The sequence below is a fragment of the Pogona vitticeps genome, chromosome 11 (assembly GCF_051106095.1).
Source record: "Pogona vitticeps strain Pit_001003342236 chromosome 11, PviZW2.1, whole genome shotgun sequence".
NCBI classification, from domain to species: Eukaryota; Metazoa; Chordata; class Lepidosauria; order Squamata; family Agamidae; genus Pogona; species Pogona vitticeps.
This window is the reverse complement of record NC_135793.1, coordinates 25405452-25421860: the sequence shown is the minus strand read 5'-3', so window position 1 is coordinate 25421860 and position 16409 is coordinate 25405452. Positions and strand designations below refer to the sequence as shown.

The 16409-nt window shown below is 42.7% G+C and overlaps 2 protein-coding genes across 2 annotated transcripts in view; one reads left to right on the top strand and one right to left on the bottom strand.

The window, feature by feature from the left end:
* Positions 1–16409, bottom strand: part of TEX11 (testis expressed 11) — a 70864-nt gene that overhangs the window by 18699 nt on the left and 35756 nt on the right. The window contains exons 3-16 of the mRNA XM_072981058.2: positions 9591–9646; positions 8654–8775; positions 7683–7767; positions 7136–7215; positions 5858–5938; positions 5654–5773; positions 5292–5372; positions 5033–5118; positions 3915–3972; positions 3688–3783; positions 2438–2519; positions 1854–1932; positions 575–726; positions 14–99 (exon numbers count right to left, since the gene is read on the bottom strand). Coding sequence (XP_072837159.2) covers positions 14–99; positions 575–726; positions 1854–1932; positions 2438–2519; positions 3688–3783; positions 3915–3972; positions 5033–5118; positions 5292–5372; positions 5654–5773; positions 5858–5938; positions 7136–7215; positions 7683–7767; positions 8654–8775; positions 9591–9603 — 1221 coding nt within the window. The 5' untranslated portion in view covers positions 9604–9646. The remainder of the gene's footprint in view (positions 1–13; positions 100–574; positions 727–1853; positions 1933–2437; positions 2520–3687; positions 3784–3914; positions 3973–5032; positions 5119–5291; positions 5373–5653; positions 5774–5857; positions 5939–7135; positions 7216–7682; positions 7768–8653; positions 8776–9590; positions 9647–16409) is intronic.
* NCBP2 (nuclear cap binding protein subunit 2) lies at positions 11854–15982 on the top strand. Its single transcript, XM_020795909.3, has 4 exons — positions 11854–12012; positions 13342–13523; positions 14969–15107; positions 15482–15982. The coding sequence occupies exons 1-4, from the start codon at positions 11926–11928 to the stop codon at positions 15578–15580; spliced, it is 507 nt and encodes a 168-aa protein (XP_020651568.1). The 5' UTR covers positions 11854–11925; the 3' UTR covers positions 15581–15982.

Here is a 16409-nt window from a genome sequence, read left to right as displayed (position 1 = left end):
AACAATAACTAACCTCATAATTCTTAGCAGCTCTTTCCCACAAAATAAGCTGCAAGTCGTTCAGTATTTCAGGAGGCAGGTGAGTTCCTGTGCTGCACCCTGAGAAGGGATAAGTTCGCATGTTAGCAATTCTACAGGCCTAAGGCATCACATATATTTGTAAGTCACAAACCTGTGTCTGGAATTGAGAATATCTCTCAGAATCCCTCCTTGGAACAAGCAACTCCAGTCTAAGCAAGCTTTTCCACTAATCCTCAAATCTATTCAGCAAAGCCGAACTTTCTACTTATGCATTTTTAAAAACTGGATTCTTAGAATTATTTTTTACCCAATACAGTTCAGCAGAATTAAGTTCTGCTCTTACATTCACCCAAGCAAGTTTAAAATAATCTTAAATCAGTAAAACACAAGCTTGTGCAATTGTGATTAAGGTGGTGATCATGGCCAAACTTGAAGTGTTAAATCCTACATTTTCCTTATCTGAACATTTCAACCTGAAATGGGTGTTTCCATACTTTATAAACCCCACCACCCCATGACTGCTAAGCAGCAACAGGAGAAGCGGTACTCAGACCTGCAATGACATCTTCAATCATTTTCTTGGCAAGTGGCTCCTTCATTCTCAGTAATAGCAATTTGATGTGAAGAAGAATTACTTTGCCAATGTCTGGTGATCGTTCAAACAGCTGAGCAACTGATTTCAGGAAGTCAAAACCAATGGCCTCCCTGGGTATAAAAAAACTGTATGAGAATTGCTCATCATATACAGGGTCAGTTCCTGATACCAAAATAAGCAAGTCTTCTTTGTAAATTTGCCTCCCCTGCCAGTAATGAAAGATCCCAGATTCCCGGCCAGCCACATTGTCTTCTAGCCAGGACAGTTGTTATGAAACAGAATTTTGGTCCACTCTGACCTCCTACCAGAAGTTTTATGTAACATTACTTATTTATTTAGAATATTTATTCAGAGAGTATGATACAACATAAGTATTTTTAAATGAGTTAGAACTTTAAAACATATAAGAAAATTCAAATTGAACACTCAGAACGGATTTTATAACCTGATACAGCCAAGATACTTAAGCCCCAAAGGTGTTGGCGAGCAGCTACATTTCAACTTGGCATCAGAATGAAATCAGCATTCGTGAACTGGGCACTACAAGACAGAAGGCCCTTGGAAATACTTACGGTATGTATAATATATATTAGTGGCTCTAAGTCTTTGGTTTTCCAGGTGTTTTGGACTTCAATTCTCACTGGTCCCCAAATGTCTCAAGGGTGGAAATCTGAGAAGCATTGTTGTTTATCTTAATTGCTGTGATAATATAATTTGTAAATGTTTGTTTTCCGAAATATGTCTGTCCAAAATTATTTGTGCAAGACTGGAAGAACCATTGTCTTTAATGTTCTGTTATTCACATCTAGCCATCTTCTGCTCTACCAATTGTTTTAAGACCTCACACCTGCTCCCTACTATACCACTTCGGCATGTACATCAAGCTCATTGTGTGCCTAGTCTTCCTTCTCTGTTTCACAGTTCCATAAGGATGATTGCAGCCATGGTTACAGAAACATGGCAAAGAAACAGAGTTTGTTGAAGAGCATAAAAAGCCACACTGGACTTCCTTGGTATGATCACCCTGTTTAGACCACTAAAAAATTGAACAATCAACAAGCTTTTATGGAAAATATAGCATTTGTTCAGGCTTATGCAGCAATATTTATGAATAGTTCAGAAAACTTGTAAATAAAAGGCTGCAAGGCCTTTCCTGATTTTATTTTTTATTTTTTGGTATGACCAGCATCTTTAATCATGTCAGCAACCTTCAAATCTCCATGCAAGCTCTGTGTACCTCTCATGTTCCAGAAGTAGCTTCGCTGTGTCCAGGCAGATGTCAAGAGAAAACTTGTGGTGCAGAAGTTCACCAACAGCTAGAGAGAAGACGAAGCAACAAAGTCAGTATGCCACTGCAAGAAAAAAATCCAAATATTTTTCTTGATTCCACATCCTCTCCAACCAAGTGATAGTTTGGTACATTTCTCATTTTCATGTCTACGTGATACAAAAAGAGTCACAGTGGACAGGACTGGAACTCACTGATGAACTTGGAAGTGATAATGATATGCAGCATGAGGATGAGTTTACCCAATTATTTTTACTAGTTGTACTAGTGGCATGGAAAATGTGAGAGATTTCCTTTCAGCAAATTTTGATTGACAGTGCAAAGTTCCTGCAATTGCTTTTTCACTCCTTTATAATCCGTTCCCTTTCTTAAGACGTGAGCAGGCTTAACACCCAAAGCACAGGACACTACAGAAGGAAGTGGCCTCTGGTGCTGTATTTGAGGGACAGGACTGTCCCATTCTTGCTCCCTCTGTCCTGGCTCTGCTTTGCTTTGCAGGTATGATATGCCACATTCTGAACCAAGCACAGTACCTCTGCTGACATCTTCGTCTGATGCACCGCATTTCAGAAGAATTTTTATTTTCAAGAAAAAACCTGCTGGATGCAAATTCTCCTGCAATCAAGAAATCAAGACATTATTTTGACAGCCAAACTATTTTTACGAGTTTCAGGATATTTTTAACTGGCTGCTGTCAGAGCTCAGTCTATTCATAACTCCATGAATGAATGTCAAGAGCTTCTCATCAGTACCCCCCATTATACATATATTTCAAATCATCTTCTAAAAGAATTCAAACATCCTTAGCAACCAGTCACCTTATTTGTTAATTTGGAATTCTTATCTTGAAGCCTCAACATTCTAAGTTTTTGTTCAGGGAGGAAGAAAAACAACAGTCTTAACTTATTCTTTTACTCCAACTTATTAGATAGCACAAATTCTCAATAATATAAGTTAACCTCCACACCTGACATCATTCAGAGGGGCAGAGGATTGGCCTGTTCCCTGCAGCCTTTTCCAAATCAACTGCTCTTTTGGAAAGAGGCCAAAACCAAAAATGACACTCGGCTTTTTTTTTACTCCACTCCCACTGTAGCATAGCCCATAATCCAGGTGGATAAAGGTGAAAAGGAAGGAAAGTCTTCATTCTCACTAATGGAGGATAATGGCTTCAGGGTTTTAAAGACACCTAGCAATCATGTAGCGACAACCTTAACAGAAAACCGTAGATATGACACCAACAAACTTCCATGTTACATAAGGTTTAAATCTTCACTTATTTAAAACTGCAAAAATAGTTTATAAATTAAAGTATAATCTTAACTCCTGGTTTGCAGAATGATTCTCTTTGAAAGAAAATTCTGTTTCAGCCTACCAATAAAAGACAGTCAAGCCAAACAAGCATGGGGAGAAATTCCATTTCTAGAATATATCGGGCAAAATCCAAAGAATCAAAACAATTTTTTTTAAAAAGACAAAAACATGTGTCACCTTAAAGACTATTATATTTTAAGGTGAGCTTTGGTGGACAAGTCCACTTTGTCAGACATATGGAATAATTTGTTTTGTCCACCAAAGCTCGCCTTAAAATATAATAGTCTTTAAGGTGACACATGTTTTTCTCTTGTCTCTTTGGATTTTGCCTGGTATGCTTGCACAGACGAATACAGCTACCTCTTCTAAAAAGATTTCTGGAGTAACTCTGATGATGGCTGCCATGTGCTATTACAGAATGAACCTGTCTGTCTGTGCGTGCTTTTCAAACCACTATAAGCTATGTCACCTCATTAGCCATGGCGATAGCCCTGAGAGCTTTGTCTTGATATTGTTTGCAGTCCCACTCCAAATAGACAGTAGCGAGTAATCGCAGCACTTTAGCCTGGACGTAAAAATAAAGGAATATTTAAATATGAAAAGTCTCATGTAAATTACAGAATCACAACGTTGGAAGGGACTTGCAAAGTCATGAGTGGAAAGGGCACCCTCTGCTGGAATACAAAGCATTTTTACCTGCATTTCTTTTCCAGTTGAATATTTCATATCCATCTTCCCAATGTCATAGCTCTGGCTATTTAGGAAGGGGAAAAATCAGCACAAGATCAGTTGCAAGGATCTGGGGAGAAGAAGCAACTAAGCAAGATCCTAAGGCTTACAATTTCAAGACTGTATTCACCAAGGACACCACTTTGTGCATGTGCCACTAGGTTACCAATCTTGTTATGGTTTCATTTTAGAAATTTGTAATGTGATGAAACGAATAATGTGGATTATTTCCTGTTCACACTGTGGAGAAAATGATAACAATAACCTGGACAATCCCCGGTAGCTTTTGACCAAGAGTAGGTGAGACTCTTTCCCCACATTCTGCTGTCTGCTCCATCCCAAATGTCTCGTCCCTCCTATCTAGTGTTCAAAACAGCTGTTAAGGCTCCATGCATGAATGCATGAACACAGATATAATGGGTGTTCCTTCCAGGCTTGAAACACAGGACCTCACTCTAAAAGCCATGTCATGCATGTTATCTACTGTCAAGCTGCACCTAATCCAATGGTACCCCAACAGGGCTTTCAAAGTATGTGAGATATCTAAGAAGTGGTTCTACCACTGCTCCCCCAAGACCTCCCCCTCCCCCTCCCCGAGTTACCATGACTGCGTGTGGATTTCAAGGCAGGACTCCTGAATCCCAGTTCATTATTCTATCCACTACACCACACGAGCTCTCGAAAAAGATCTCAGTCCAACTAAATGTTTCAGGAGGATCTATACAATGGTTGCTTTCTTTGGGAAGGGACCATTTGGAGGGATGCAGCGGAGCACCACATCCTTCTCACGGCCACGAGTGCTCTGCATCAAAGCAACTGCACCTCAGTCGCTCTGTCCCCCAGCAGCATTTTAGATCTATGTACTGTGTGTTAATCCTGCTCCTGAGAGTGTTCTCAGCCTCAGATCAGTCCTGCTACAGTTGGAAGGAAGTTCAAGCCACTAGATGGAGCCAAAATGCTCAAATGAAAGCTTTCTTGGAACTCAGCCCCCACAGGAGCTGACAGGATGGGATGTTCTCTAGCTCCTCAGCCTAACAAGAAGGAAACATATCCCACTAATGGCACACTTTTCTCATAAACCTCACCTGAGCCAGAAAGAGCTCTCTTCGTACCTCTTCAGTTCATACGTCTCTACCCCAAAATTATAGCACAGAAGGGAAAGGTAACAACTCTGTAATTATGGAAGGAGAATTTGTGTCATGATCTTGTGCTATTATATTTTTAAAAAGCTAGCAGAGAACACAGAAAGGTATCATTTCCTCTAATTTTGATTGAGACATTACTGAAATATAAGAATGTAAAATCCATTTGAAACCGTTATAAGATAATTTAGTGGCCACGAACCTCTTTTGGCAGCCTCATCAGGATGTCTTTGCAGCGTTGAACACACTTGACTGCTTTCTGAAAATCCCTTTGAGCAACTGCCTGAGAAATCAACAGATTATGTTGGTGGAGTGCAGGCTGCTTCATGGGTCAGTTTTAAATTAACACTGAAAAATTACAGCAAACTGGATTTTAATCTTAGAAGCGTGTTCATTGGGTTTTTATACAAATAAGAGTTGTCACTTCTATGAATTAGAATGCTGGAAGCCAGTGAACTGCAGGAACCACATGATCTAAACAGGAGAAGTGTGGAGAGGGTCCATCAACAGCTCTGCAACACTAATACAGTACAGCAATTGAACATTTATTTGGTACCAACGTACAGATTCAGCCTGATAAGACAGAACTTTGAACACATCCTTCTCTACATCAGCTTTGTGCATATGTGTATCAGTCTGCTTGGTGCTCCTCTTGGTTAACTGGGCATATAATTTCTCCAGATTCTGCAAAATAGTATATAAATTGATTTAAGGAAAACAATACGGCACTTATTAAATACATATCTGCGCAAAAGAGCACAAGCTTACATTCATGGCAATCTCAAGAAGTTCGTCAGCAAAAGCAAATTCTCCAACCTCAACCCATCCTTTTCCAGTCTTCATGGCCATCTGGATCATGTGGGTGTGAAACAAAACATGGTCATTGGATGACAGAAAATTCTATCAGGTTCATAAATATGTACCGTACAACAATCAAGAATATTTTGCCACAGTTTATTCGGTTGAGAGATTTAATAATCCTTGTGCAATTATCCATGATTTATTAAATGAGGAACAAAAATAATAGAACAGTATATGCTCCCACACCAACCCTCCCCATCTTTCCTAGCATGTTGGCTTCAGTCCTTCTACTGTGGCTTATTTAAATCACACTTTTTTAAAATGTAGTTTAATTTGTGTTTACCAACTAGGATTAAAAAATCCATGAAAACAGTTATCAGTATCAAACTCTTATTAGTTTCTCAGTTTCTCAGTCTGGGTCTAATTGGAAACTGTTAAAGAAACCACAGTAATAGTAATGAAGCTACTGTGTAGTGGTGGAGTGAGAAGGGAGTAGAGGAGCACAGTGCTCATTTATGGCTTAATGATACATAGTTTATTAATGATACTAATAAAACAGAGGTCTTAATGCCTGAATCAGAGTCTGCTTTGTTCTATTACATAATTAAACACTGCGAAGGAGCATACCTTTTAGACAATTTTTAATCACTGGCCATAATCCTACAGCACTTGGTGTAGTATAAAGTTATGCCTGCAGAAGTGTTCAAGGAGTTGTGCCCAGGCAATTTGCATTTCAAAACTGTATTGATTTCAAAATTTCAAGACTGTATTTGTGCAGTTAGTTATTCAGCTAACTACAGTGCAGTTAGCTGAATAACTAATTGCACAAAGTATGGAACTGCTTGCTGAATATGATTTCTACCCTGCTGTGAATTTCACAACTGCTTGTGCAACTTCAAATTAAGCAGGCCTAGCTAAGGCCTCTGAATTAAAACATCTCAAAGTTTTAAAATCTACCACATATTTCAAACAATAAATTATTGTTAGTATTAAATATTTACATTTTTTTTATCTAGCTCATTGGATGTAACAATTTTTCCTGTACAAGCTTGAAGAGACCGTGAAATGTTCCTGTGCAGAAAAAAGGTCACTGACCCTTGGTTTAGCATAAAGTATAATCTACCAGTATATTTTTGAAAAAGCAAATCATGTTTATGACTTTTTAGAGTTCTTTTTAGTGTGTAGTGTTTGATGAAGCAGAAACAAATTAGAGAAATCGTTTGCACATAATTTGGTTACAATTACCAAAACCTGTCTTCTCATCGTCTCTTCAGGTGGATTGTTTACTTCATAAAATATCATTAATCTGAGGGCAACATGGCGCACTGTAAGAAGACAATATTGCATGCTCTTAGACATTGATTTTTTTTTTACCTCCAGTCCTTGGCCTAAGAATACAGGATGTGGACACAAGCACATCTGATACAGAATAAACACAGAATATTTATAATTGTCAACACAATTAAGCACACTGAAAATTTGCTTACAAATGACATATGCTACTCTTATTACATCAGACAATTTGTGTCTTAATTCAGGTCACTTAATTCAGGACTATCTACAGAAGAAAATGCACAGGATCCTGCAGCTACTTCATTCACCCTTACCCTCTGCAAAATCCTTCACCATGAGTACTAACATTACAAGTGAAATGTCCTTTTAGATGGCAAGGAAACTTCTCCAGTTGCAAAGAAATGGGCACCCATTACATAAATTTACAAAAGGAACAAAACAGAAAATAGTTTGATCTCTTCAATATTACAATATTATATTAGAAAAGACTCAGTCGTACATTTGACTCTTTGAATATCACTGATAACAGGGTCTGCTTTCCTTGCCACAGTCCAGTTCCATAAGCTGATTGCAGTTTCTTCAATCTATGAAGAAGAAAAATAAAGTCCCTCAAAATCCGCAAAAGTAATTTTGCATTGTTTACTAGGCAATATATTTCAATTACAAGAGCTAAAAAATTTGCTTATTTTCCTGCATGGCTCCTTCCTAGGACAATTTTACCCACAGGGTAAAAGATGATGGAGCCTCTTCGTTTCATATTCCCATAAGCACAGTATGATACCATGCTCCATTTGATATTGTGGTGTGATGACGCAAATCAGTGAGAAGCAAAGCAGGAACATATGTTCTCTTCTTGGATTATCAATGTGAGTTATTGTTATTGTCCCATGTGATCATATGAAGCTGCATCGCATCAGGATGTATTTTTAGCCACTAACATTATAGGCGTTCTGTTCTTTGTACCATGGCATATGGTACAATATGGACTTGTGTGGACCACCTCAAACCGCCATAGTAGGGCACCCCGGCTCATGGGGTCGGCTGGCTTGTTAACCCACTTGACACCAAATCTTATCTCCTTCTAATATCAGGCAAATATTTTGTTTTTAATCTACCCAGGCTTTTTACACCCTGTCATCCAATCTTTTAACACTGTTGATGTTTCTTTTCTCTTGCTGCTGTGGAATAAACATTTTGTAAACATTTTACATTTGGTTTAAGGCTGCAATCTTGTACTAAAGTGTGCTGCTTATTCACTTTACTTGGGAGTAAACCCTATTATTTCTGAGTAGACAAATATAAAAATGTGCTTTTAGTGATTTTAAGGCAATGAACTGAATAGTTGGGAATCAAATATTTAATCATAGTCATAACCAGAAGGGAAATGGGTTTTGGATGGGCCATTTCCTGGAACCTCTTCCAGGCTAGGCATAATTTATATTTAATACTGTTATGTCCTTCCTTCTGTACCTGAGTCTTCTCACCCTCACGGTGACTTTCTTTATTCAGGTTTTCTGTCTGACTGAACAGCTTCTCAATGACCTCTGCTACATCAGATAAGGTCTCTCTGTTAATCAGTTCCTGAATGAGCCCTGAAAGAAAACAACAACAATTAAACAAGATACAAAGTAACTTACATACAACACATTGTTTTTAGGAAAGTCAGACAGCTTAAATTTCCTCCTCAACAGCTAAATAAGTTGAAGACAAAAAGATACTTTATTATTATTCGTAGTAGTATCAGTTTCCACAAATATAGTACTGTATATAAAAAATAAATCAATAGCAAAACAGTGACTAAGCAGTTTTAAGATCATAATGGCCAGAATCCTGTTACTTAGCTTAGTAAATTGCACTAGCGTAGGCCCGTTGAATCAATGGGCGTTTGTTGAGTCAATCCTCCATAGCTGCCATTGATTCCAATGGGCCTACTCTAACTGCAATTTATTATGCTAAATGGAGAAGCTGATTCACCAAATCCCAACTGATTCAAGGGGCTTACTCTAGTAGTGACTCACTACACTACGCAACACAGTTCTGGCCAATATATTAGTTATGGCTTAAAAAATCACAGTTCATTTCATTTAAATTAAATTAAATAATTAAACATCTAGGAGACTACCCCAAGGTCTTTTTCAAAGTGAGGCAAGCAAATAGATGTCTTACAAGGGAATTTTGTGCAGGCTCAGCGCCAGATGGTCAACAGAATGGGTCCCCTGAGGAATCCACTGGGGAAATCTCCCGAATGACAGCTAAGGAGTACATAACCAGCAGGGAGTACAGTACTCCTTTTTCCGGAGGAGAAAGCAGTGGATATTGTCCAGAGAGGTTTTATCCTCTAATCTCATGCCAAGAGTAAAGGCAAGCCATTGAATCCAGAGCCCAGTTCTGCAAACATTTTATATACCTTTTATTTCCATGATGAGTTTTTCCTCACTGACTCCTCCAAAGTATAAAATGAGCCTTTAAAAGAAACAGGAAAGCATTTATATTTTTTAATTTCATATACAGGAATGTTAACAATATGACACTTTGAGGGTCACTAACGTGTGGGATTGCCATAAACTGGAAATAACTTGATGTTATCTAACAACATTTCATCTAATAGCTTTTCCATGCGTAGTGGTTAGACAAACAAAAGTGGCAGTAGAGATTTCAATAAGTGCTTGGGACTCTGGAGTTTCGAAATTGGCATTAATGGAAAAACTTAGGGCACACTCACAATTAATGTACCAGAATTCCAGTACAGACTAATTTTGCAAGATATGGTTCCCTTTTTATTCAGTATTGTAATAATAATTATACTGATTCTTTCAGTGATTCCCTCAACCTCTCATGTCGACCTATGAAGAGATGTGTTGACTTGGCAATACTATCGGAGGCTCTTCGTGTGCATGTTATTTTGGAGGGCCACAATTTTTGTGGCTGGTTCCATATAGTATATTTTTATTTTAAGGCACATATTAAAATAAAATAAACTTTTCATATCTGGTGTTCTACGTAGTTTATATGCTTTGGCTCCACTTTCCCACAGATAATGAGCCCACCATTTTAGGCTAGATTTTGGAGAGTTAACCTCGGGGCGGCCTACAACTCCCATAATCTCCCAGCCACATGGTTGTTGGAGTCTGGGGATGGTTGAAAGTTAACTGCTTCTTGCTTGATCAGAGGCCTGGGACCAAAATGAATAGAAGCTTCTCTCCTTTTTTAGTGGCTGGTTAGTCCAAGCCAGTGGGTCTCCACAGCATCTGCTTATGAACTTTCCTACCTCATTTCCCCTCAGCGTCCCTTTTCTCCCTCCATTGCCTATACTATACTGTACTTTGGTGCCTTTCCTTCATGCCACCTGCTTCCTTTTCTTCCCTCCACTTCCTCAGTATCATTTATAAAACTCCTGATGTTTCTGGAAAAACTTCATGGCAATGGGGAAGCCCTTATTTCCTTTTTATTAAACACACACAAAGACACAAAAACCCCCAAAATCCGAATCTCTCTCCTGAAGGAGGACCTCCTTGGGTGTGCCTAATGGTTTGTAGCCATGGTGCCTCCTCAGCTCTGACCAGGCAAGGAGCCTTAATCTAGGTGAAAAACGGGCATATGCCTTCTTCCTCTTTCTGGAAAGGGCCCTTGGAAGCGAAGCCTCAGGTGGGGTCCGCATGCAATGGGGTGCTTTTCCTGAGGAGTGTTGCTCCCCACACATACACACACAGGAAGGGAAAAGGCAGGGAATCTCAGAGCCGAACCAGGCTCACACCCAAACCTGCTCTTCAGAAACTATGAGGAAACTTAGAAACTAGGAAAAAGAAAAACAACAACAACAACAACAACAACAACAACCCAGCAGTGATATAAGGATTGTTTTTTTTTCCAGACAGGAGGGGGGAGGCATTGTGATTGTTCTTTTAGGAAGGAGGGAGTTCTTTTCCTGCACTTTTGTGGAAGACCCCAAAATTGATGTTGGAAACGTGTAAATAAAGAAATAAGAAGGTCCCCTTGGGTTAGCAGGGGAGTTTCCATAAGCTCTTGTTCCTCGTGCCCCCCCCCACCCCCATTATATCTGCAGGCAAAGCATGGGCTAAGTAGGAAGGCTGGTGAGGGGGAGGTTTGTAGGGATTCAGCCCCACATTCTGGGGTTCAATAAGCCCCACGTCTGAACCGGCAGCTCAGCAGGGACAGACTGACTGGAATCATCCTTCTCTGAAGCGCCCCTGATTCATTTCCCCGTTTTGTGGATCATAGACTTCTCTTGTTACACGTGTTCGAGCACCTTTTCTGAAGTGCTTTAAGTCGGGGAAGTGAAGGAGGAGCAATGGTTGTTCTGGTGTTTTTTTTTAAACCCTGTTACTATCCCTGCTATTTGTAAATTATTCTTTACAATTTATTTGTAAATGAATATGTGGTTTGTAAATTAATATCGGCTGCAGGCAGGCAGGCAGGCTGAGGTACCGCCCAAGCGTTCCGACCGCCTGAGGGAAAGCGAGGCGGGGGGAGGGGCTAGGCTGCCTCTTCTCCCCGGAGCATGAAAACTCCCGCCCAAGCCTCGCCCACTCCAACGAGACTACAATCTCCGGCATCCTTTGCGGGGAGAGACGGTTACCCTTCCTCCCTTGCGCGCGACGCTGTCGAAGCGTAAGGGCGAGGCTTTGCCCTGAGTGGCAGTTCGGAGAAGCAATCGGCTCTCGCCGGGCCGCCGGAGGGGCATAAAAAGGGGGCGGCGACGTCGTCATCGCTGCGCGTTCAAGATGTCGAGTCTCCTGAACACGACGCTGCGCGGGCTGGACAGCGACTCGTACTGCGAGATCAGCGTGTACCGCGACCAGCACTTCAAGGCAGGACAGGGTGATGGCCCCTCTGCGCTTGCTGGAGGGAGGGGGGGGAAGCGGTGGGGGTGGGGAGCGCTCTGCACATGGCCAGAGGCCCTTTGCCCCATGGAGGAGAATCCACGCTTGGTTGGGCCCGGTGGGGAAGCCCTCTGCCCATGCTCGTGAGCTTGTTGCTCTTTGGGACAGGAGGGGACGGAGCGGGCGAAGAAAGGCTTGGGGGAAGGTGTTTTCGGGGCTGGATCCACCGAGAGGTGGCGTGGGGGGGGCTCTTCCCCCTTTTTCAGCCTGCTGGAGGAGGGCCTGCACTGGGGCTGGATCAGGGCCTTTGGGGCCGAGGAGGCTCTCCGCGGCTGGGACGGCGCTTCCCCAGGAAATAAAGGAGCAAGGCCTTGCACTGGGGGGGACCGAGCTGCGCCTCTTCTCCTCTCCCCCCCACCCCCACCCCCGGTTCCCCAAAGAAGAGCTTGTGCTCTCTGCTGTGACCCTGGGAGCGCAACCGACCCGGACCCAGCCCGTGTGTGCTCGCTTCCTGTTCCAGGAGGAGTTTTCTTTCCATGCAGGCTGGGTGACAAGGGAGAGACCCTACCTAAGGTGCAAAATGGCTTTTCGTTTAAATAATAGAAATATATTCATTTCCGACAATGGGCTCCTAGTGTGTTTTTTTTTAATCTGGGCAAGGGAGGAGCACCGGCATTCCTGAGTGTCAGCGCCTTGGAGAAACCAGCCGAGGACTATAATTTTTTAAAATGGAATAGTGTCAGGTTTCAAAGTGACCATGCAGGCAAGATATTTCTTTCCTGCTCATTTCAGCTCAGTGTTTTTTCATAGAATGTCTCCATGTCCAGCTTCTTAGTGTTGTACTTCTGAATGTTTTTCCTCCTCTTCCTGGCCCTGTGTTCCTGTAACATTGTGGATTGGCTGCTGTGATGGGGCTTTCTTTTAAAGCCTTTTTGAAAACTTCGGTTAGTTCAAAATGTAGCTACTGGGCTGTGGGAGTACTGGAAGAACTGGGTTAACATCAACCCATTTCTGAGCCCAGCTCTGCATGAATGTGGTTACCTTCAGAGTCCGCAGGAACTCTTGTTTTCCTAACCACCCTGCCTGTGCATTGAAGTTGTCTTCAGCAGCTTTCCTCCAGCCCTTGTTAAGGTGGACCACCACTGGAGAGAGTGAGCTTTTGGGCGCTCTGTAGTATGTTGTAGACCTTTGAGAATGTTCTAGACCTTTGAGACAAACTAGTTGTCAAACCTAGGTAGGCTCCTCTGCCTTTAATTTTATCTGAACAGGGTGTATGGAGCTGTGGAACTGACTCCCTTTCCCTGGTTTCTTTCTCAGGGGAGCTGTTACCTGCAGGAAAAAGCCCTGAAGAACTCCTGCACGATTTATGTGGGTAACTTGTCCTTCTACACGACCGAGGAGCAGATCCACGAACTCTTCTCCAAATGTGGGGATGTCAAGCGCATTGTCATGGGGCTGGACAAAGTGAAGAAGACGCCCTGTGGCTTCTGCTTTGTGGAGTATCCTTGGCCTAGAACGACAGTCTTTGGGTAGGGCCTGGCAAGGCCCACACGGGACTAATCTAGCGTACAGTGGTGCCTCGCTTAACGGGCGCTCTGTTTGACGTCGAAATCGCTAGACGTCGATGTTTTTGCGATTGCAAAACGATGTTTCCTATGGGGTAATTTTGCTTTGTGATGATCGGTTCCCTGCTTCGGGAACCGATCATTGCAAAGCGATGATTTTCGGCCAGCTGATCGGCGGTTTCAAAATGGCTGCCGAGTAAACAAAATGGCCGCCCGCTGTTTTCTAGGACGGATTCCTCGCTGCACAGGCAGCGAAAATGGCCGCACTATGGAGGATCTTCGCTGGACGGTAAGTTTCAGGCCACTAGGAACGCATTAATCGGATTTTAATGCGTTTCTATGGGCTTTTTAAAATCGCATTACGACGTTTTTGTTTTACAGCAATTTCGCTGGAACGAATTAACGTAATGCGAGGCACCACTGTATTTATCTCCCTGCAGGAAAGCATCTAGCATGCTGAGGAAAAGGGTGATCAGTCACGTATCTCTCAGTCTGGTGCTCTTTCTCCTCGTTCACTCTTACATCTGTTTATCTATTGCAATTGCATCCTCGTTTTCGAGGATCTGAGTGGCTTCCATGAACATAGGGAGCTGCCTTACCCTGACTGAGACTATGGCGGTGCCATCTAGCCCTGTACAGTAGGACCCCCGTATCTGCGGGATCCATGTCTGCTGATTCATTCATCCACAATGTCAGTATTGAGAATATTAAAAGAAGAAATCTAGAAGTATGTATTTCTAAAGGTGAAGTCACCAGAACTGGCTACTGAAGGGAGTCAGAGACCATGCCATATGTGGCATTCACTATTAAAATAGCATTGGATATAATCTGCATTTTTCAGCATCGGGGAGGGGGCTTGGAACTGATCTCCCATGGAGATGGGGGTCCTACCGTACTGTTCATTCTGAATGGCAGAAGAGGGTCACGTGGCTTCTTCATTTCATAGTCGGTGTGGTGTAGTCCTTGATGTGAGTTTGTGATACTTGGGGAAACCTAGCTCTTGCTTTTCAAGTGAGCTCTGAAACTCAGTCGGTGATCCTATCTGCTGGATCTGCCTTGCAACGTTTTTTTTCTTCTTCCCTTTTTTAAGGGCGTGGGGGGGGAGCAGTGCCCTGTTCGCCACATTGAGCTCACTGAAGGAAGGCTGCAACAAGAAGGCAATGGACTGAAGACTGGAATTGGGGCTCTTTTGCATGTAGAGCAGATGCCTGGCCACACATCTAGCGTCCCTTTCATACAGAGCCTACTGTGTATTGAGGAGAGCTAGAAAACGTGTTTAGAAGTGGGCTGCTTGACGTAAGCTCCCCGGTGGCCCCTTCTTAAGCAAGCTCGGGCCCTTCCAAGGATCCCCCTGAGTCTTCCTTAAGGAGACCTGCCAGATACTACACAAGAGCGGAGGCTGAGCATTCCATGCGGTTCATCGACGGAACCCGGCTGGACGATCGCATCATCCGGACTGACTGGGATGCCGGGTTCAAAGAAGGGCGGCAGTATGGCCGTGGCAAGACAGGTGGCCAGGTAGGAACTGCTTGGCTGGGGGAGAGCACTGTACAGTTGCAACAGGGAGACTGCTGGACAAAGATTTCTGCCCAGGCAAATGTTCTAACAGTTGGGACTCCTAAGCAGGCAGAGAGGCAGCCCAGGCTTCAGATCACCCAAGAGAAGAGGCACCTGTGCTTTGTAGTCAAAGCACAGAACTCCTATTCCCTAGAAAGCCATCTAAGCTGCCACACGGTCTTCCAGAAGCACTGTGATAATACTGACTTCAGGTTGTATGGACCAGGATTTCTGTAGCTTGGTAAACCCTAAATGGACTTGGGGAAGGAGCACCTGAACAAAAATGTTCAACCAATTTTATGACAGAGCTGTGACCTTTCCTCACCTCTCCCTAGGTCCGAGATGAGTACCGGACAGACTATGATGTGGGAAGAGGCGGCTTTGGGAAGATGATCCAGATGCAGAAGACAGATCAACAAACAGTGATCTACTAACTGTTTCTCAGATGGAAAGGGGTGGGTTGTGTGTGAAACAAGGTGATGAGGATAAGCAAATTCTCCTTGAATGGCTAAGTAAAAAAGGAACAGGCTGGGTAGCGGATGGAGTCCTTTGCAGTTCTGGGCCCCTGCTGGGTCAGCTCCTCCTCCTCCTGCAGCATCAGCATCATCATCAGTCTGGCTGGTTTGCAGAGTGCCTGCCATAACCTTGTACTTTGGTCTGTCAGACTTGGTAGAAAGGTCCAAGGAGCACAAGGACTGTCCATCTCTCTGTTATGAGTTGTAAAATGAAAAGAAAACCCTGGGGGGGGGGGTGTTGAACAGTAGTTGTCATCCTTGCCACTTCTTGGTGTGTTCATTTTTTAAAATATAGAAATAAACGGCTTTTAAAAGATGTGATACAGCCTGTAGTAACCTGTGTCTGAGATTGGAACGGGAAGAACAACGGAAGCTTCCTCTCCCTTGAGCTGGGCTGCCTCTCAAAAATATTTTTCTTACCATGCTCTGTGTGTACGTGGACCAGACGGAGGTAAGATTTCCTACAGAGGGACCACGTTCACATGTAAAACATGGCCAGTTCTCTGCCTTATACTTATCCTCAGTTCTGGCTGAGACTGACATTTCCGGGCTCTCATAAGACTCTTTGAGCTAATGGGAAGTGGCTGCTGCTGAAATTACCCTGTGTTTTCAAGAAAATTAATATTTGGTATACTGTTGTCTAGTCGCTTTTGTGCCATAAACTTCAGAATGCCTACGCACATTCCTGTGTGAATTCCTGCTTATCTGGTTTTAGTTACACTGACAGAGTTCAGCATTTGCTCCCCCC